Source organism: Hoplias malabaricus, chromosome 16 (assembly GCF_029633855.1).
Source record: "Hoplias malabaricus isolate fHopMal1 chromosome 16, fHopMal1.hap1, whole genome shotgun sequence".
In the NCBI taxonomy this organism is placed as follows: domain Eukaryota; kingdom Metazoa; phylum Chordata; class Actinopteri; order Characiformes; family Erythrinidae; genus Hoplias; species Hoplias malabaricus.
Window position 1 is genome coordinate 31,421,773 of NC_089815.1, and position 21,923 is coordinate 31,443,695.

The following is a 21,923-nucleotide window of genomic DNA, read 5'->3' on the forward strand; positions in this document are numbered from 1 at the left end:
TGACCAGACGCTGCAGGAGCTGAACAGCATATGAAGGAGGGGGTGGGAGGAGCTCATCTTCCAACACATTCCAAGCTCATCCAGCTTAATCCCACTTCCCAGCTCCTCAGCGCTGTCCTCTTACAGAGGATTAACTTAATTCGTCCAAATTACTTCATTTGTCAATTATTTTGTGTTATTTCAACCCCCTCCCCCTCCCCCTCCTCCTCTTCTTTAAACGACCGAACCTCCGGTCACTGGTGATGGTTCACTGCCCAGTTTCTCCACCCTTTGTTTATTTGTTTACATTATATTTGATACACATTCTTTCAAACATCAAAAAGTGATTGTTCTCTGTGTGTTGTACGCTATACACTATATGGCCAAAAGTTTGTGGACAATGCTCATATCTTGAGAAATGAAGATTGCTTTGCAGCTGTAACTCCATGTCGAACATTGCTGTGAGAATCTGATGGCTATTAGCAATAATTACTCCAGCTCATCTCAGACAAACTGGATAGAGCTCCATCTCTCCATAACCCACACCATCCCTAACGCTGGGGGGCTGTATAAGCCCCTCTAAGTCATGCATGGCACTCATCACGGTGACCTCAGGATCATATACAGCTGCTCCAGGTGACACTGTAAACGCTGTCCACAAATGGTGCATCAGTAATTATGAGAGATTATAAGCAGTGTCTACAAACTTTTGGGCATGTAGCTGACTGAGGAGGTCAGGTTTCCCGCAGCGGACGTTGTCTGCCACCTACTGGTCATTCACAGATTTTTTTTTTAAATGAAGGAATCATTGAAGAATTTAGTTTTTCTTACTTTTTTTTAATCATTAAATATCTGAGGGTCTTTTTTTTACTGTAGAGATGTGACATAAACGAAAAAAGACTGAGGGACCAAACTCAAAGCCCGTTAAAGCCAGATTGTGGGGAAGTGTGTACGTCACATGGCTCTGAAAGAGTTAATACGCTCCAGAGAGACTGTAAATCTGTGTGTGATGTCACAACCCCGGACCAGACCCACAATGCAGCTCAGCGTTTAAATCTCCCCTCTCTGCCTCGCTCTGTGCCTTTCTGAGACCAGCCTCTGTTACACTTTCCACTGAATAAATTTGTATTAAAGCTGTTCGTCCAGATCTGATTTATTTTAAATAAACAACAGCCTCAGAACTTATACAGCCTTCGCATGAGAGTCTACCTCTGCTTCTGCACTCACTGACCTCACAGGAGCACTCTAGCTCTACAATCACAGACTGTAGTCCATCTGTTGCTCTGCATACTCAGTCAGCCCTGTTCCTCAGCGCTCAGGTCCCCCACAGAGCAGGTGTGATGTGGTGGTGGATCATTCTCAGCGCTGCAGTGACACTGACGTGGTGGTGGTGTGTTAGTGTGTGTTGTGCTGGTGTAGAGTGGATCAGACACAGCAGTGCTGCTGGAGTGAAACCCGTTTGTTGCGGCCTGTTCTATTGAAGAAAGGGGGCTTATAAAGTGTGCAGAGCAACAGACGGACTACAGCCTGTAATCGTAGAACTACAAAGTGCTCCTGTGTGATCAGTGGAGCTGTGAAAAGGGAAGTGGCTTTAATGTTATGGCTGATCTGCTCCAGTCTGACCGACCAGTCAGAGTTGTCCTGATGGAGCACGTGGTGCTGTTTTACGGAAGCAGGGCCACTCCCAGCGTTTACACAGGTTGACTTTAACCCCCCCCCCCCCCACACACACACACACTCTGCTGTTCCACAAACACACTCCACACTTACAGGACCAGAGGAATGGAGTAAAGCTGGATCAGAGTGAGGCCTGAACGCTGCTGGAGTCCAGGTAAGAGACAGAGGTTCGGTTCTGGAACAAACTGCTGTGTGATGTTTATATGGCGTCTCACTTTTATTCTGAACAGGAGAGTGTTAACAGAGCTTCCATTTTTGATGCAATAACGATAAATGAAAAAGCCTTTATGATTGATATTAGCACATTGCTGTGAGGATCTGATGGCATAAGGTCACCGAGGCAAGTTGCTGATGCTGGACATGTCCGGGGTCACACACTACACTCCAGATAGTTCCAGAAGTGTGGGAAAGAGCTCTTTCAATGCAGAGAACACAGTTCCAGGCCTAAACCCCTCCAGCTGACATTTGGCATTGGACACTGTGGCCATAGGAGATGCACTGTGTGTCCACAATGTTTACACCCTGTATTTGTGGAGATCACTAAATATAAGGAGTCCTCATAGTCCTCTTAATACACAGTGTGTTACTGTAGCTTACTATTCTACACACACACACACACACATAAGCCCACCCACACACACAAACACAAACAGAGCTATGGGGTATTTATACTACAGGCTACTGATTTTAATATTCAAATTAATATGCAAATGAGCTGAGAGAACCTGTCCGACTTCCTGTTCTGTCCAACTGTGTCCGTCTCTGTGGTCTTTATAAACACTGCTCTGTTCAGCTGTTGATTCAGGCCTCTGTTGTAAAAGAGGTCTTTAAAGAGGCCCCGCCTCCAGTGGGAATAACCCAGGTAAATATCACTGTTATTTATAGAAGCACAGACAGTAAAGTTATCGTCAATAAACAGTTCCTCTTCCCTCTCCGCTGAAGCACTACTTTATTAAAGGTTCCTCTTGGTTTCCGATAGTGTCCAATATCCTCTAATGTTACATTTACATTTACATTTATGGCATTGAGCGGACGCTCTTATCCAGAGCGACTTACAAAACTGCTTTGTGTTCGTTTGGAGCTGTATCCAAGGGAGTAAACCAGGTGAGAGCAGAGAAGCTGCCAGGGCAAGGCCAGTGCCGACACCGAGAATGAACATAAAGGGTTAAGTACAGAATAAGTGCAAATATAATGTGTTTCAATAAATGCTTAGTGCTAACTTCAGTGGTTGAGAAAGAGACGACTTACACGGCGGGGTCTGAAGCCCGTGAGAGAGTGTCACTGTGTGGAGGTGAGGACCAGAGGGACTCCAGTCTTCTGTGAAGAGTTGTGACGCTTGTCTTCCACGTGTCCTGAAGATGATGGGTGAAGAAGAGCTGCACTTGAAGCTCCAAGGTCTTCGGCTCTTGAGCCGTGCTTCAAGGAGGGAGCGCTGGTCTATTCTCGGCGCCGTGGGCAAGCATCAGAGTTTTAGATCAGCTGCAGATGGACAGCAGTGTTATTATCTCAGCCCTGAGCCCAGAATGAGATGCCACTGAGACCTCCACTGAAACTCCAGGGGTGTCAGAGGGGACATTTCTGGACTCTTTCTCTCAGGAGGAGAGAGGAGAGTAGCAGGAGACACAAGCTAAAGTCTCCATATTCTCCTCATCTGACCTCAGTGTCGTCCAGGAGACACTACAGAGATATTAAGGAGGAAATATAGAGATATTAAGGAGACAGTAAAGAGATATTAAGGAGGGTCTATGGTGAAATTAAGGAGGCACTACAGAGATATTAAGGAGGAACTATAGAGATATTAACGAGACACTACTGAGATATTTATGAGGATCTATGGAGATATTAAGGAGACATTACAGAGATATTAAGGAGGAAATATAGAGATATTAAGGAGACAGTAAAGAGATATTAAGAAGGAACTATAGAGATATTTAAGGGGATCTATGGAGATATTAAGGAGACAGTAAAGAGATATTAAGGAGACATTATGACGATATTAAGGAAGAACTATAGAGATATTAAGGAAGAACTATAGAGATATTAAGGAGACACTGTTGAGATATTAAGGAGACACTGCTGAGATATTAAGGAGGATCTATGGAGATATTAAGGAGACACTACTGAAACATTAAGGAGGAACAATAGTGATATTAATATAGGGATGTTCTTATTCTTGTTCTGTAATAACTCTGAGCCAGTCACTTTTATGAAGCCAGGTTAATACAGCTGGGTTGCCGGTGCTGAGAGCGTGTACAGGTGACTCCCACAGGTAACTGAATGTCCTTTTTGTCCCTGTAGAGTGAGCGCAGTTTGTTAACCCTGCGATGGACGGACATCAGGAAATTCTGGACTGGTTCTGTGAGTTTCAGAGGAATCGTGTTCTGAAAAACGGCATCATTCCAGAGTGGTTCCACGGCATCATCTCCAGGAAGTAAGGCTCAGAAATCTCTCTCTCTCTCTCTCTCTCTCTCTCTCTCTCACACACACACACACACACACAGAGAGAGAGATCCAGAAGAACAGAGGTACATATGTCAGTCTCTCAAACAACCCTCTATTCTTTTTTATGTTATCGGGAAATGGCAAGTGACTGGACCCACATAACTAGTCCATATCTTGTTCCATTAACATAGATTCAATATTAAAAGAACACATTGACTCTATTATAACAATAAAATAAGCCAGTCTTATTGCATTAGTGAAAAATTTGGAAATAGCAGACTATCAGGTCTAAAAACTGGGCGGCAAAGTGGCACAGTGACATCGCCACAGAGTCCCGCTCCGGGTGACTGTCTGTGAGGAGTGTGGTGTGTTCTCTCTGTGTCTGCGTGGGTTTCCTCCGGGTGACTGTCTGTGAGGAGTGTGGTGTGTTCTCTCTGTGTCTGCGTGGGTTTCCTCCGGGTGACTGTCTGTGAGGAGTGTGGTGTGTTCTCCCTGTGTCTGCGTGGGTTTCCTCCAGGTGACTGTCTGTGAGGAGTGTGGTGTGTTCTCTCTGTGTCTGCGTGGGTTTCCTCCGGGTGACTGTCTGTGAGGAGTGTGGTGTGTTCTTCCTGGGTCTGCGTGGGTTTCCTCCAGGTGACTGTCTATTAGGAGTGTGGTGTGTTCTCCCTGTGTCTGCGTGGGTTTCCTCCGGGTGACTGTCTGTGAGGAGTGTGGTGTGTTCTCCCTGTGTCTGCGTGGGTTTCCTCCGGGTGACTGTCTGTGAGGAGTGTGGTGTGTTCTCCCTGTGTCTGCGTGGGTTTCCTCCGGGTGACTGTCTGTGAGGAGTGTGGTGTGTTCTCCCTGTGTCTGCGTGGGTTTCCTCCGGGTGACTGTCTGTGAGGAGTGTGGTGTGTTCTCCCTGTGTCTGCGTGGGTGAATGTTGATTGTGAAGGTCCACAAGTTCACACAGAGTGCATTCAGCTTTACATACTGCTCCGAGGAGAGTGAATACGCTGTGCTCTGATCAGCCTGATCTTTATTCCACTTATCGTCTGGACACTAAACTGGTTTTAATGTTGTGCAGGAAAGCAGAGGAGCTGCTGAGCACCAGGCCTCGGGGATACTTCCTCATCCGAGTCAGTGAGAGCAGAATAGGATACACTCTCTCTTACAGGTGAGTACTACTATTATATGCTACATACTAGCTCACAGACCACACCGGAGCACTTTGTAGTTCTACAATTACAGACTGGTGTCCAACTGTTGCTCTGCATACTTTGTTAGCCCCATTTCCCCCTGTTCTTCAGCGCTCAGGACTGATGTGGTGGTGGTGTGTTAGTGTGTACATGTGGATCAGACACAGCAGTGTTGTTGGAGTTTTTAAACCGTTGTCCACTCTGTGTCCACACTCTTAAACTCTCGTCTCTGCTGTGTCTGATCCACTTCTAACAGCACGTCACTCACTTTTCTGTGTCAACGGCAGCGCTGAGAATGATCCACCGCCCAAATCATACCTGCTCTCTGGGGGTCCTGAGCATTGAAAAACAGGGTCAAAAGGGACTAATAAATCATGCATAGCAACATATCAATGTGTTTTAAAATAAAGGCACATCAGTGACCAAATGAAGGACTAAAAGACAGGGGCATAGTGAAAGGAGTCCTTCTCTCTGTATGTTTCTGTCCAGAGTTGATGACCGCTGCAGACACTTTATGATTGATATTCTCCCCGGGGAGCACTACGTGATCGTGGGAGAGAAGACAAAGCACCGTTCACTCCACGATCTGGTGGCGTTCCACCGCAGAACGCCCATCCTCCCGTACAGCGAGCTGCTCACTGTGGCCTGTGGACAGGTACGCCGCTCTGCTCACAATATTCTACAATAACCATCCGTTACATCCGGCTTAGTTTACACCGCAGGGCAAATCGGATTTGTTTCCGTAATGTGATTACAACGGATATCCCTGGGATTTGTGACTGTGTTCCTCCTCTGTCCTAATCCATTCACAGGCCTCCAAGGAGAACTCAGACTACTCCGAGCTCTTCTTTTCCAGTAGGAACACCCGTCCTGGGGCTGATATCCAGCCGAGTGTGTCTACCCAACCCAGTGTCCCGGGAGACTCTCATCCAGCTCCAGCCACATGTCCCTCTTTTCCAAACCAGGGCATAAGCCCCAGCATCAGCTCAGCTGCTTCCCCATGTCTGTCTCCCAAACTGTACCCCTGTCTGGAGACTGAGCTCGCTGTTCTGACGCTACAGAAAACGGTATTCACCATCACATCCGTAACCTACAGCCACAGGACACTGCTGGATGCACGTTTTTTGGTTGGTGGACAAATAAAACAAATAATCCTTGTCTGTATATGTTTCAGGCACCTTCTCCACAACCTCAAAAGCTCAGGGCAACACATACACTACCACCGCCACCATCACAGATGCCCCCTAGAGGCAGCTGCCTGACACAAAGCCCTGCGCCTGTAGACGAAAAGAAAGGGCTACCAGTGGCGTATGTGGAAAGACCACTGCCTTCTCCACAGCCTGAGAAGAAAGAAAAGGATCAGAAGAGTCAAGCAGAGGGAAAGCCTCTTCGCATCAGCTTGGCCCAGTGCAAGAAGGTCTTCCAGAAGAAGAAGCAGCTCTCGCAGGAGCACACATACCAAGAAATCCATGAAAATGCCATCGGAAACGAGCCTGCATTCACAGCGTCGGAACACCAAGAGCTCAGCAGGGACCGTGACCCAGAACCTGAAAGCGAATCCACTGTGGAGGACGGGGCGTTACCAGTAGAATACTTCAACCCACCCCCTTTTGCTCCTGGGTACTAACTGACCTTCATTATACAGTAATACACTCTGTGGCCAAAGGTTTTTAGACTTCCTTCTTTTCTGTTCCTTCTTTGCTGTGATAAGAGCCTCTATTCCTCCAAAGAGTCTCAAAAGTAGATGCTGGACACTGAGTATTTGATGGCACTCGGCCTTATACACACTAGTGAGGTCAGGTATTGATGTTGGACGGTGAGTTCCAGATCACAACACAACTCCAACTCATCCACAGCTCCCCCACACAACCGCTCAGTGCTGGGGGCTTTATAACCCTCCGTCCCAGGTCAGGCCCTACGCTTGGTGACCAGCTGCACTAGAGCATCACACATTAGGAGAAGTGTCTACAAACATTTGGACATGGATTGTATGTCCATTATAAAAGCTGTGAGGTCGCAATCTAAGTGAAGCTTTCAGACTCTAATTTCGTCAGAGCTATGTTTTCTATTGTGCTTTTATTTGGAAGCCTTCGTTCTGCGGCGGCTCTGCTTTGCTCATGGACTGCAGCTTCTAAGTTAGATTTTGTGCCTATGTCTTTTCTCAGTAAGGGCTCCACTTCCTTTCAGACCCACAGTTTTGAAAGTGTGTGTAAATTATTATTTTATAAATGTGTATATTTAAATATCTTGATTTATTTTTCTTTATTTATATTGTAGAGAAAACGACCGAGCTATAAAATATACATTTTTCAAAACCGTTTATACATTGTCCATTCTCTCTGCTCCACTTTGTGGTCCACCTTTGTTTCCCCCCTGTTCCTCAGCGCTCAGGACCCCCACAGAGCAGGTGTGATGTGGTGGTGGATCATTCTCAGCGCTGCAGTGACACTGACGTGGTGGTGGTGTGTTAGTGTGTGTTGTGCTGGTGTAGAGTGGATCAGACACAGCAGTGCTGCTGGAGTTTTTAAACCCCTCGGTGTCTGGACTGAGGATAGTCCACTAGGTCAACAGCGTCCTGGGACTAATGATGAAAGACTAAAGGACTCACTGTAAATGGACATTTTAATATTTTGACAGAGTGGTGTATTTTTAATCGGAATGTCTTCACTTCACAGAAGAAATACGTCCCTTTAAAGAAACATGAATAGATCAGGAGACGTCTGAGGTGGTCAGAGGTTACAGTGTTTAACTGGAACCAGGAGAATCCTGTTAATGTGGAGCTGATGACCCAGTGATAATACACACTGATTAACGACTGTCCGTAACCACGTTAAAAGGGTTTGTTTTATGTTTTGACGTGATGTATGACAGCGTAGTGGGTCAGAGGCAACTAATAAAGACCTCTCCCAGTCTCTGGGTAGGTATTGTGTGTGTTTGGAGGTTTAAGACACCTTTGGTCAACTTACAGTGTTATATTGTTAGTTATTGAGGGTGTAAAAACATGTTTCCTTTATATTTTACTAACACTGAAAAACTGAAAGTAAAATGTGCAAAGGTTTGGAAACCATTCTATTTCTAAAGTCTCAGAATTACATTTAACCCTTGGGCCCTAAAGCAAACCTACCTTAAATTTACAGCTTCAAAATCATTGTGATACTTCACTGGCCTGTAATAGGGAGCACAGAGCCTCAGTCAAGGTAAAATCATACACAGCACAGCCCCCATGTAACAGGAAAATGCAGGGTGGTGCAGCCATGTACCGTGAAGCGTTGCTGCACAAACACGATCCACAGGAAAACATCATCATGAGTAAATCTTACTCAAGACCTCGTCACAAAGGTCGCTGTCTGGAGCACAGAACACCTTCTAGTGGTCCCTACTCAACACTCGGTTTATGGGGAATGTCAGATAAGTGTGGGATGTTACAGGTGACCCTTTCTCTGGAGGTGAACAAACGCGTCAGACTGCTCTTTATGAACTGTGCTGTGTTACAGGAGAGGGTTTAATCTTCGGCCTCACTGTCACTATCAAGTGTCTCTCATTAAACCTCACTCACTGGGACCTGTGAGGCGCACCCTGTCATTTTCAGAGGAAAACAACACAAGAAATAAAGGCTAGAATTAGATTTAAAATATTTATGAAGGGCGCTAATTAAATGTTAAAAAAGTCAATGTCCAATCAAAAACATCTCACGAAATAATTACTTTACAGAAGAAGGGGAAAAACCTTCTTAAATTCCAGTGGAAGGAAATGTAATAATATTTTATTCCAAGTAATTTTGGAGCATTTCTATTGGTCCATTTCATTCATGATATTTTCAGAGTATGAAGGACATCTGCTCGAAAATTATGGGATACATGGTTTTAATTGGACAATCATAATAAGTATAATCATAGTAATAATAATAAGTACATAGGTAAATTGTCTTCCAGGTGGTTGCTAGGCAGTTGTATTCAAGGTGGTTGCTATGGTATCTATAGTGGTTGCTGAGGGGATGAGAGGCAGTTGATCTAGTTTCCCAGGTGCTTGCTAAGGTCTTGTTTTTCGATTATTTTCAAGTGGCTTCTAAGGTGGTGGAAGGCAGCTGCATTGGTTTTTCAGGTTGTTGCTAACTTGCTGCTAGGTGGTTGCTATGGTATTGCTATGACGCCATGTTGTTGCTCATTTACTGCTACCACATCTGCCATTTTCTAGGCACTCCTTCAGACGTAGGCCGTATGGCCAGAGGTTTGTAGACACCTGCTCATCCAGATTTTCTTCTGAAATAAAAGGCATTAATCTGTTTTTTGCTGCTTCTTCTCTTCTGGGAAAGATTTAAAACCATCATCGAGGACAAATACTGATGTCACATGATTAGCTCTGGATCACAAACATCACACCAACACCATCCCAGAGGTTAATACATAGATTTTAAATGAAACACTGGATGTGACAGCTTTCTGTGCATTAATCTGGGAGTTTGTACAACTCTGAATATTAATTTTAATAATTTGGGGCAGAAATAAAATATAAAATATCCAAAATAAAGAATGCAAAGCTTATTTATTATTACTTTTTTTTAAATCAGAAAAGAACAAAAGAAAATGCAGAGACAGTGAAGAGACAGTGTGGAGTTCACCTGCTGTTAATGTTGTTACTGAACAACTCTGAGGCTGTTGTGGCCGATGTGTGGAAGTAGCAGAGCTCGGTGGGAGAGCCCAGTTGCTAAGCTGCATTGCCCTGTGTAACTCAGTAACTTGGGAACTGGAGGTGGATGTAAACACGCACAGGGAAGGAGGCTGTATTAAATGTCTGGTTGGAGTTATGGCTCGGTTTTACAGCTCTTTCTCTCAGCTGTGAGCTGAAGTCCTGTTGTGAGAGTGCGCTGTGGTCTGAGCAGCAGGACTCTTCACAGACAACACTCACGAACAGCCCCGGGCTCTCGGCTCAGAGCATCTGAATGACCAGGTAGGTACATGTCTCAGGTACATCTCAGCGCTTTCTTCAAACTGCCGTTGCCAAGGTAACCAAACCAATCGGTCTGTACATTGTACTTGAAGCAGGTGTGTGATTATTGATTTATTTGTTTATTTATTTTTTGGTGACCAATCAGCAGCAAATATGGGAACAATTTAGGAAGGCGTGGGAATTACTTAATAAGGAATGATGATGATTTAATAGGATAGGGAAATTGTGAGGGAATGTTCTGTCTCTTGATGTATTAATAATTTTTTTTTAAAAAGTGGCATGACAAAATAAGGTGTGGAGATAAGTTTATTATGTTTCTGAACGACATAAGGAGAGGTAATTTATGTGTTCTTTATGTGTGGATGTGGCTTAATATAGCGTAGGAATAAATAACAACACCTTGGCCCTAAATATTAAGTGGAATAGAAGATGACAACGATGATGAGAATGACATACTGTGGAGTGGACAGAATTGAATAAGACATGGGACCAATGACTTCATTATGTGTGAGAACTACTTAATAATGCATGTGAATGAATAAGACGTCAGAATGAATTAAAATGATGTGGGAACGACTTATTAAGGATTTGGGAGCGAGCTTTGACAGAGAAAGCTTTGTTTGAGGTCAGTGAGGTCAAAAAGCTCAGTTTGACCACGTGGCGCTGTAGTTGGTCACATGACTCTTCTTCGTCCCACCGCCGTCGTCATGGCAATCAGACCAGGGCTTGTTTACTTCTTTTGTTTTTAATTGAATTGATGTTATATAATCCTCATTGTCTCGTGCCCTGCCAAAGCAGCCCTGGGGTAAAGACTAAGAATTTAAAAGTGTTAATTCTCATTAAAATTTAAAAGGGGATATCTTTGGAGAGGGTGGATGCCCCCAACAATGGAGTGATGATTGCTGAGATGCCGCTAGTGGACACCAGGGGGCGCAGCTGCACCAGCTCCGTTCAGCAGTGGGCAGATGGGGCTCGGTATGAAGGACAGTTTGTGGACGGATTGAAACAAGGAGGAGGGGTCTTCACCTGGACAAACGGAGAGGTACAGACAGGTCTGACACTTTGGTTGCACAACTGTGGTAACATTTACACACACTTCTAAAGGACTTGTACACACTCCTTAAAGTCATCGATTAAACTTCTAAAAATGTGCAACTAGTCCCTGCTCCCACCCCTCCACAGATTCCATTCAGCATTAAAGGCCCGCCCTCAGGATTGGTTCCTGTGGTGTGTGAGGTACGAAACCCTCCCTGTGTCCAAAATGGCTGCCCCTATATTATTCACCATATAGTGCACAATTTCAGACACTACACAGCAAATCCCCCAGTGTTTAATCAACACTATTAGTGTTCACTTCAAACTGAGAGTGTTAAATTAACACATTAATAGCGTTGATTTAACACTGGTGAATTAGCTTTGTACTTCATGCAGATTTTTACCAAATAATGCAGTGGATTATGGGTAACCTGCTATCTGCTAGTGCCCATGGGTTGTATGCTACTTTTTGCAGTGCACTGTGGGTTTGTCGAGTGCCGTGAGACTTGTCCACTATGTTTTCTGACACTGCTACAAAATGGCAGAACCCCAAAATAGTGCACTACAGAGTGAATAAAATACAATTTCGGAAAAAGTGTCTCTCTGTCTGAATCCGTGTTTCTGAGACTGTATTTGGAACGCTGCAGTTTCAAAACAAATGTTCAACCACTGGGCATCACCACTTATTCACACAGTATACACCTGCTACACCACACACACACACGCACACACACACACACACACACACACACAAGATTAAACACTTCAAAATGAGTAATTCTTATACTTTAAAAAGAGCCATAAGTCACATTTTTAAAAGTGATAACGATAAAACGATAAAATTAAAGTTCCATGAGATAAAGAATGAAGCTGCTTTGTCGTCTTTAAATGAACCAGTTTATGCTCCATAGAGCGGGTCCCCACACAGAGCTCCCATGTGTAGAGAAAGTTTAATACAGGGTCTCAGACACATCCACTCCACTGGGTGTCAGTATAGCACTGTTTCCTGATGTGGAGGACTATCACTGACTGACTGCACTTTTAAGATGATTTTGAGAGACTGAGGGAGACTGGTTATTGCTGTAGTGACCATGTGTTGTATTTCTGTATTTAGTTGTACGAAGGAAGCTTCTATAAAGATTACCGCCACGGGAATGGGTCTTACTCCTGGCCGGACGGTTCTCGATTCACAGGGAAGTTTTATCTGAATCGTAAAGAAGGCTATGGGCTCCATGTCTTTGCAGATGGAACAACATTTCAGGTGAATCCACAGCTTAGTAAGGTGCTGAATGTCAGTGTTTATCAGTTTTTAAATATTGCATGTTGGGATTTGAAGAATATGAGGTTTTATGAAATCCCGTAATCATCCCAGAACTGTTCTGTGATTCCCACTGCAACCTCTCTGTGTCCACACACGTCTCCTCAGGGTCTGTACCGCTCTGACGAGCGCTTCGGCCCCGGGGTGATGACGTACGCGGATGGACGGCAGGACGTGGGTTTGTGGTGGAAGCAGTGGCTCCTGCGTCTCTGCAGTAAAGTGGGCGGAGCTTTTACAATCCAGGGCACTCCAGAGTACGCTTCCCTGCTCCCAAAGCAAGAACAGCTGGCTCAGGTGAGGATGTGCTTCAGGAATGGACTGTTTAATAAGGGACAGATAGATCTCTGTCCTCATCACTGGGGCATTTGTAGACTACTTGTTGCACTGGGGGCACACACAGAATTTAGAGGGGCACAGCTGTACACCTCTGTGGGCAAATCTGTCGTAGGGGCACGACCGTGCATCTAATGAAATGCCTGTTAAACATTAAAGAGTTTACTCTGCCGTGGATGAGAAACGAAGAACAAGTGAATCCTAAATCAATTTCGATGAGCTCCATTCGTTTTGTTGATGTGCACATTCTTCAGCAAATAAAAAGAGAAAAAAGAGAGTGTAACTCACCTCGGTTTTGCTCCATTTGTCAAAATTGTATCCACATTTCTTCCTCTGACACACATCCACTGTAAAGTATTTAAGCTACTCCTGCGCTCAGGGATGGTGCCGATGGTGACTGTGGCTGTCACACTTTTCCACAGACCCCAGCAGAGGGGTTCTCCCCAGCGTCCTGGATAGACACGTCTCTGCTGGACGACCCCTCACTGCTGGGTTACGATCACTTCATCCTGCCACCGGACATCCACCGCTACTCCACCGACTCAGACCACCTGCCCATAACCCGGAGCCTTCGACGGGAACTGGACCTGCTCTTCTTCGGCAGGAGTGACATCATCACGCCTTCCTTCTCTGACGACCTGCCTCTGGAGCAGAGGATAGAAGCTCATATAAACACACACAGGTCCGTAACTCAGCGGGAGTCTGCTTTAGGAGAACAGTGGCTTTGTGCCTGATGAGGGATGAGACTTTGATTGCCTTTGAGTTCTGAGTGGGATCCCCACCTCAGGTATCTGTCTGTGAGGAGTGTGGTGTGTTCTCTCTGTGTCTGCGTGGGCTTCCTCCAGGTGACTGTCTGTGAGGAGTGTGGTGTGTTCTCTCTGTGTCTGCGTGGGTTTCCTGTATGACTGAATGAATGAATTAATGAATGGATGCATGTTTATCACACCCTCAGACCTCACCTTTGATTTAGAGGCTGAAGAGACCAAGTTCATGTATTTTTTGCTGTTTGTTTGCTATAAAAGCCTTACCTGTTAACCCTTTCCATACAGGACTGAGGCTGAAGGTCTGAGCTGGGATGTTTCTGCTGTTCTCGATAAGAACCGAACCCCGTTTGGACCCAAGGGCCCGCTGGAGCTCAGCTCAGAAGATCTCCTCAGAAAGGCATCTTCTGGTGATCTCTCAGCTGTACAGAACCTCCTGCGAGAAGGGAAAGTCCACCCTGATGTCTGTGATTCTGGAGGCTTCACTGCCCTCATCGCAGCAACGGTAGAACTCACTGAGGCCCTCTCTTTTTACACAGAGACTGACGTTAGTGTTTACTTGGCCACAAAGCAGTGGAGATGCAACAGCATCCATCAATTTTTATGAGGCCTTATAAAGTTCTGATTGTTTGATAACACATCATAAAGCCACAAGACACATACACCTGCCTTTTATGATGACAATATATGTAAGATGTTCCTTTACTGCCAGCAGAGGGCAGCAGCTGCATGTCCTTCCCTCATTAACCACTCCTTTTAAACAAGGGAACACAGTTCTTAATGAAATGTCTGTGACATGCCAAACAGCCCTCAGGACGCCCGCTTTCAGCACCTGTTCCTTTAAATGATAATGAGCCGCTCGCTGTTCACCCCGACCCCGAGCGCACAGCAGTGAGGAGCGAGGAGCAGGAGCTCTGGTTTTTAGCCGTTTTCACTCTGTTCTCTTTCTTCTCCGTTTTTACTCAGTGCTCTTATTTCTCCGCGCTCGTTGTGTCTGTTTTGCTGAGTTTAACCTCGTCTTTGCGCTCTCACATAAACACGGGTCCAGTGCTGTGATTGGACAGACTCAGACGAGGGGGCGGGGCCATTCTAAAGTCTCTGCACTTGACGTCAGAAGCTCATTTTATCCCATGTTTTCTGACATAGGAAACACCCAGAAAAATTGCTGATTGTCTTGCTCCACAGTGTTTGGGTTGGTGGGCTCCAAATCCTCACATTAATGTGAACATGCTCTGAACAAGTCATTTTTTAAATAATACGTCCCCTTTAACGGTGGAATGACCACCTCATTCTGGGTCCTGATCACTGACTGACGGCTGACTGTAGAAATGTTGGACAGCACTGATATTGTTCACTTTCAGGCTTCACTTCATTACCTGGATGAAACTGAACAGGATAATTGTTCTGACCGCGCAGGTGAACTGTCACGACGAGGTTATCCACCTGCTGCTGGACAGTGGAGCTGATGTGAATAAACAGAACGATGAAGAAATGACAGCTCTAGCTGTGTGTGCTGTCCTCTATTATCCACTCCACACTCTACACGAGACCCTCGCTGAGAGGACATCTCCAGCAGACCCAACAAACACACAGGTGGGCTTCAAAAGGGTCTGGACGTTAATTTAAACCGGGGCAGAAAGATTTGAAGAGAAATAAAACAACAACAAAAATCACTGCCATAGATTTCAATTTCAGCATCCTCTCCTTTATTCTGTAGATCAGAGCCCCTTTGGACCTGTCTAACAGCCCTCAAGACGTATCTGGATACAGGGGAGACAGAGAAGGGGTCACAACCTGCCAAACTGACCCTCTGCAGGATCCTTCATCCAGGAGCTCCAGCAGAGCTGAGGAACCTGACGCTCCAGAGAAGGCAGAGTTTAATGAAAGTCTTCAGGAAGCTCAAAGTGGGGCTCAGCTTTCGGAGAAGGTCCAGCAGAAAGAGGTGAGGCCTGTGCAGCTGCTGGATGAGACTCAACACCAAGGAGAGGACGAGGACGGAGACTTTTCCAGGGAAAGGGACCTAGATCCGAGCACAGAGGAGAAACTCTGGAGCTCAGCAGGGGAAGCCTTTGACTCGGACCGGTCAGTGGGCAGTTTTCACATCAGCGTCACGGAGGGCATCAGGCAGCAGATGGTGGAGGTTTTGTGCCAAACGGGCTGCAGAGACGATCAGGGCGCTGTCCACAAGATGGCGCTCATGAAGATTGAGTGAGTCTGTAAAACTCAGTCACTTCTATCACCTCAAAGTAGCAATCCATTTTAATGAAAGCGGTTATTTATAATTAAAGGAACACTAGGTAAGGTTTGATATTTTCAGCACTGTCCTGAAATCACGAGGGTCTCCTACCCGCCTCCGAATGGTACATAGTGCAGTTTCTGCAGTGTTGAGTCCAGAGCAGAAACGACAGAGGCTCTGTTCTCCTGTAATTTTAAGGTAAAATATTACCCAGTGTTGCTTAAAGACGTATAGTGATGAAGGTAATGTCTTTTTTTTTCTTCATAAACATAAACAAATTTATTAGAAATATGAGCTTTGATGCAATGCATCTTCCAAAACCTTAGAGGCCCCTGTGGTTAGAAGGCATTCATCCTCTGCCTTTTTATCAGTTCCCTGAGGTCACACCGGACCCCCTGGTGGTCCAGTCAGGGGTGAGGAGCCTGGTCATGACCTGCAAGCACCCTCACCTTGTCCTTTAGAGACCAGTCTTGAGTTGTTTTGGCTGAATGTTTGGGGGCGTTGTCTTGTCGAATTTTCCCCCTTCTGAGATTCACAGACTTGGCTCCTGAGATTAAACTCCTCTAATAGTTGTTGTCTTTCTGCCCTGATTGTGGACAGACGCCAGGTTCGGAGGTCAACTCTGAAGCTGCTTCTGGACAGAGGGGCGGACCCTAATGCTTGCAGGGTCCCGATGCCTGTCCTGTTCTTGGCCATTAAAGCAGGTGACGTTGAGGGTGTTCAGCAGCTACTGGAACACGGCGCTCGCACAGACTTGCCCTTAACCACAGAGGTGAGGCATGATTCACACACTTTTCACCTCAGCAGGTGCCCCACCCTACTCCTACACACACACACACTGTTCAGGTCTAACACACCTGGCTGTTACATTACAAACCTGAAGACCTGGATTACCGATATCAGGAGAGTTCAAGATGAACTCCGCAGGACGTTTAAAGGAATACTTGGGTATTTTTGCTCCTGGGTTCCCCCTACAGTTAAAAAGTGTAATTCACTTTTAAAGTACAGCTCTGAAATCTAGTGGGAGGTAGAGGGATGCAGGGTGGTTTCCTACCCTCCTCCAAAAACACATAGTGCAGTTTCTGCAGTGCTGAGCCCGGAGTAGCTACGACTATTACAGCCCAGTGCAGCATCACAATGGTTTTGAACCTGTAATTTTAAAGTATTAATTCTACCTAGTGTTGCTTTAATCTAAAGGAAGGAAGCATGTCCTTTAGAGAAATATGTCCGTGTGATAGTATTTCTGCTTTCCGTTGTGTAGTTAAAGGGCCTGTACCCGCTGCATGTGGCAGCCGGTCTGTTTGGACCCCCTGGGCCGAAGATCACGGAGCTGCTCCTGCACGCTGCTGCGGACCCTGACGTCAGAGCTCAGGACGCCAGCGAGGTTTACCACCGGGACCTGAAGGTCAGATTTATAAAAGCCCCCTGCTCATAAACACAGCACAGTGGTGAACGGCTGCTGAGGAGGTAGAGGAGTGAATCTGGAACTAGGGTCTTACAACATATCAGTCTGAAACTCACATAACATTGATGTATTGTAGCACCTAGGGGTGGAGCTTACAGAAGAGTTGGTCCAATAATATTGGTTTAAATTAAGATGCGTATACGGTTTATTCTCCTACAGAGGGCAAGGGAGGCTCAGGTGAGTTGTGGGTCCTTCCTAGGCTCTGGACCCTCCACCAGTGCCCCAACAGGACCTGCAGATGAAGGAGGGAGGACTTCGCTTCATGTGGCCTGTCAGAGAGACAGTGATTATGAAGTAAGTGTTTACTCTGCTGTGTCAGCGTCTGTATTTACATGGAACACAGTAACACAAGTGCAGTGTGTATCGCGGTGTCTTTTAAACATAGCCACGGTGGGTAACGGAGCCGTGTTTGTGAGCAGTGCCGGTCCTCGCTGCATGTGAAGACACAGCGTCAGTGATTTAGCCGCGGTTCTGTGTGAATGAGCTGGTTCTGTTTACAGCGCTGAAGTGCTGGGAGTCATTAAATCTCCTCCTCTGTAGAACGCCAGGGATGTGGTGGCCCTCCTTCTCTCTCACAGGGCCAACACCAGCCATCTGTGGAGCGGCCATTCTCCTCTATCGCTGGCCATCGCAAGTGGCAATGACCTTGTGAGTGACCAGTCTCCAGAATGTAACAGATTGTATTATTATTATTATTAATAATGGTGTGTGGTGATATGAGCCGATACATCACCTTCCAAACATCACTTTGTTCCCTCAGCTCTAACTCATTAACAGCTGTGTTGCTCACTGACTCTGACACTGTTTTTTGGCTTGACCTGTGTCCATCAGGCTGTTGATGAGCTTTTATCCAGCGGAGCCGACCCTAATCTCCCACTGTCTCGTCATGTGGGCAGTGCTCTCTGCGCCGCTGCAAACCTCAGCTACAACGCCGGGCCTCACTCTCACAGCAGAGTCAAACTGGTAAAAACTCACTGCTCTTACATTCACACTGTGTACAGTGGTCTGTACAGGTTTGGGGCAGCAGGTGGTGTCACTGAGACACAGCTCCAGGGTCTCTGGGTCCTGGGCTTGAACCGTGTGTTCACAGGTGTGTGTGTGAAAACTGTACAGTGGGTTTGTGTGTGTGTGTGTGTGTGTTCCTGCCTTACCCTCAGTGATGGTGTTTCTGTTCATGATTGAGGTGGAGAAGCTGATAAAGGCCGGTGCTGATATCCTGATGCCTGTGCTGGTGGGTGAGGGGCGCAGGTGTGTGTTAGGAACAGCAGTGGATTATGCTCATCACGCTTTTAACCAGGTACTGCAACAACCCTCACCTTAGCCCCCATGGTCCCTACTCTACACTACTCTACTCAGCTCAGCTCTACTCATCAGAGGCAACTTGTAAAATGATGCTGGGGAGAGCTGTGCTAGTGGAAAACCAATCAGGGACCAGAGACCAAAAAAGCGTGTAGAGCCGTGCTGGGCAGAGTAGGTGCCATACAGTGGAAAAGAGTCATAGGGCACTGCTGAAACAGTCCTGAACTTGTTAGAAGGAGCTCAAATTACCAGAGTATAGCTTTTGATTTCTGCTTCTTAATACTGTGGCTCGGCTCCATGTGACTCACTGTCCTGGTCACCATCTAATATACTCAGTGTTATCACATTATCCTTCTTTGTTGTGTTGTTTTCTGCAGGACTGGCGCGTCGCCCACACTCCCTACCATGCTCTGACCCAGCACGAGAGAGAAACGTATAACCGCCGGCGCCAGCTGCTCAGCGCCATGACCGACCTGCTCAGACACGCAGTCCTCAGCCAGCAGAGCCAGGATCAGAACCAGAACCAGGGATTACACAGTGAGACGCACACAGCCCTCAGAATCAGGACCAGAACATAGAACCATATAAATAGAAAACATACACTACAATAGGCCACACACTCAGTCTGGGGGGAGATATGGCCCCTCCCTGCAGTCTCAGTGGGGAAAGAGGAGGTGGTGGATGTCTATGTTAATTATTAAAGTTAATTTTCTTCTTCTAAGAGGGTTTGCTTAAAAATAAAATAAAAATTAATAAAATTATACAGTGAAATTAACATAAAACCTATAATTTAAGTTTGTTTTTAGATGCATCTGATGTTCTCTTTGAAAATCTGTGAGTGTAGGTATGAGCCCTGTGCAGAAGTTTGTGTTCACTGGAGCAGGAGGATCCTCTGGAACCCGAGTGAGGGCCCGTCCCTCTACAGCAGAGCAGGGAACATCAAACGAGTCCACGGCTGAACAGAGGTACACACCCCACACAGAACAGAGCACAGAGAGAGTAATGACTGTAGCCACAGCTGCACTAATGTTACTCTCTCATTTCTAAACATCTCAGATCTTAGACTCTTTCTTCTTGAGAAGGACGTATTATTTAAAAATTCTGTGCACAAGTGTGTATTAATGTGGATCTGAAGCCCACCAACCCACACACTGTGAAACAAGACCCCCCAGGCAGCTTTCTGTGCACCGCCAAAGTCTGAACACACGGGATAAAACGAGCCGTTCTGATTCTGCTCCGCTTCTGCTCCTCGCTCCTGACTGCTGGGTGCTGGGGGGGGTCAGGGTGAGCAGTGAATGGCTCATTATAATTTAAAGAACAGGCGCTGAAAGAGGCTGTTCTGAACAGGGCTGTTTAGATCAAACACTTTTCATTAGGACCCCAGAATTGTGTTCCAATGTGGAGAAGGAGGAGAATATTTATTGTCATTGTCAGTAACCCTTATCCAGTTCAGGGTCGTGGTGAGTCTGGAGCCTAACCAGAATCATTGGGCGCAAAGGCGGGAACACACCCTGGAGGGGGCGTCAGTCCTTCACAGGGCAACACACACTCACACATTCACTCACACCTATGGACACTTTTGAGTCACCAACAACAAACCTACAAATGTGTGTTTTTGGACAGTGGTATGACACTGGAGCACCCAGAGGAAACCCACACAGACACAGAGAGAACACACCACACTCCTCACAGACAGTCACCCGGAGGAAACCCACACAGACACAGGGAAAACACACCACACTCCTCACAGACAGTCACCCAGAGGAAACCCACACAGACACAGAGAGAACACACCACACTCCTCACAGACAGTCACCCGGAGGAAACCCACACAGACACAGAGAGAACACACCACACTCCTCACAGACAGTCACCCGGAGGAAACCCACACAGACACAGGGAGAACACACCACACTCCTCACAGACAGTCACCCGGAGGAAGCCCACGCAGACACAGGGAGAACACACTCCTCACAGACAGTCACCCGGAGGAAACCCACACAGACACAGGGAGAACACACCACACTCCTCACAGACAGTCACCCGGAGGAAACCCACGCAGACACAGGGAGAACACACTCCTCACAGACAGTCACCCGGAGGAAACCCACACAGACACAGGGAGAACACACCACACTCCTCACAGACAGTCACCCGGAGGAAACCCACGCAGACACAGGGAGAACACACTCCTCACAGACAGTCACCCGGAGGAAACCCACGCAGACACAGAGAGAACACACCACACTCCTCACAGACAGTCACCCGGAGGAAACCCACACAAACACAGGGAGAACACACCACACTCCTCACAGACAGTCACCCGGAGGAAACCCACGCAGACACAGGGAGAACACACCACACTCCTCACAGACAGTCACCCGGAGGAAACCCACGCAGACACAGGGAGAACACACCACACTCCTCACAGACAGTCACCCGGAGGAAACCCACACAGACACAGAGAGAACACACCACACTCCTCACAGACAGTCACCCGGAGGAAACCCACACAGACACAGAGAGAACACACCACACTCCTCACAGACTCACCTGCTGCGCCACTGTGCCGCCCCAGAGGAGATTACGTTGTCTTTAAATAATTACCACAAAGCAGTATAGGATTTACACACAGTTTGCTGATGTGTGTGTGTGTGTGTGTGTGTTTCAGGAGACCGCTGTTTAAATTCTGTTACCAGTGCGGCCGCTCAGCCTGGGTGGTCCTGTCGCCCTGCAGCCGCTGCCGTCAGGTGTTTTACTGCAGTAAGACGTGTAAGATGAAGGCCTGGAACGATCGGCACAAGGACGAGTGTATCCGTGTTCCAGGTTCAGTTATTATGGTCCACAGTGGTTCATGTCTCAACACACTGAATAACATCTGATGTGTTTTCTGCTTAAGCCTCGACTCACCCCACCATTCTGTCCCTTTCTCTCCGAAGGAGCCGCGAGCGCCAACGGCAGGTTTTCAGGCAGTGACCGGCAACAGACTCTTTCAGGAAGAAGCTCCAGGAAAGGCCAGGACGCTCACCCCACTCTGGATCAACACGAGTCAAACAAAACAACAGCACACGGCCAGCAGCACGACCCCGAAGAAAACTACAGCTTTATTTGAGATGTGTTACAAAGACTATGTGAGAGAAAGACATTTCATACAGAGTCCTGGTAAGGGTCAGCATGACTGTAAATATGGGGCAGTGGACGAATGAGTGTGTCATGGGTTGGTAACAGTATCATTCTTAACGATGAGACAGAACCT

The 21,923-nt window shown here is 46.6% G+C and overlaps 2 protein-coding genes across 2 annotated transcripts; both read left to right on the forward strand.

Moving 5' to 3' along the window:
• The first annotated feature begins 1,704 nt into the window (after positions 1-1,704).
• On the forward strand, positions 1,705-8,207 carry hsh2d (hematopoietic SH2 domain containing). Its single transcript, XM_066648056.1, has 6 exons — positions 1,705-1,810; positions 3,955-4,087; positions 5,162-5,251; positions 5,763-5,928; positions 6,086-6,340; positions 6,448-8,207. The coding sequence occupies exons 2-6, from the start codon at positions 3,981-3,983 to the stop codon at positions 6,898-6,900; spliced, it is 1,071 nt and encodes a 356-aa protein (XP_066504153.1). The 5' UTR covers positions 1,705-1,810; positions 3,955-3,980; the 3' UTR covers positions 6,901-8,207.
• Positions 8,208-10,933: 2,726 nt separating this feature from the next.
• ankmy1 (ankyrin repeat and MYND domain containing 1) lies at positions 10,934-21,907 on the forward strand. The gene is made up of 17 exons (XM_066647438.1): positions 10,934-11,262; positions 12,370-12,516; positions 12,682-12,867; positions 13,329-13,588; positions 13,956-14,172; positions 15,084-15,260; positions 15,385-15,875; positions 16,504-16,675; positions 17,165-17,308; positions 17,528-17,662; positions 17,909-18,016; positions 18,200-18,331; positions 18,552-18,665; positions 19,045-19,204; positions 19,512-19,632; positions 21,339-21,493; positions 21,607-21,907. The coding sequence occupies exons 1-17, from the start codon at positions 11,116-11,118 to the stop codon at positions 21,777-21,779; spliced, it is 3,039 nt and encodes a 1,012-aa protein (XP_066503535.1). The 5' UTR covers positions 10,934-11,115; the 3' UTR covers positions 21,780-21,907.
• Positions 21,908-21,923: the final 16 nt, after the last annotated feature.

What these genes read in the sequence shown, in the direction of transcription:
- hsh2d (XM_066648056.1), top strand. Translation starts at nt 3,981, where the DNA reads ATGGACGGACATCAGGAAATTCTGGACTGGTTCTGTGAGTTTCAGAGG. An exon ending in GGATACACTCTCTCTTACAG is followed by an intron (nt 5,252 to 5,762) that starts GTGAGTACTACT and finishes GTTTCTGTCCAG; the next exon opens with AGTTGATGACCGCTGCAGAC. An exon ending in TTCTGACGCTACAGAAAACG is followed by an intron (nt 6,341 to 6,447) that starts GTATTCACCATC and finishes TATATGTTTCAG; the next exon opens with GCACCTTCTCCACAACCTCA.
- ankmy1 (XM_066647438.1), top strand. Translation starts at nt 11,116, where the DNA reads ATGATTGCTGAGATGCCGCTAGTGGACACCAGGGGGCGCAGCTGCACC. An exon ending in CAGATGGAACAACATTTCAG is followed by an intron (nt 12,517 to 12,681) that starts GTGAATCCACAG and finishes ACGTCTCCTCAG; the next exon opens with GGTCTGTACCGCTCTGACGA. An exon ending in CTCATCACGCTTTTAACCAG is followed by an intron (nt 18,666 to 19,044) that starts GTACTGCAACAA and finishes TGTTTTCTGCAG; the next exon opens with GACTGGCGCGTCGCCCACAC.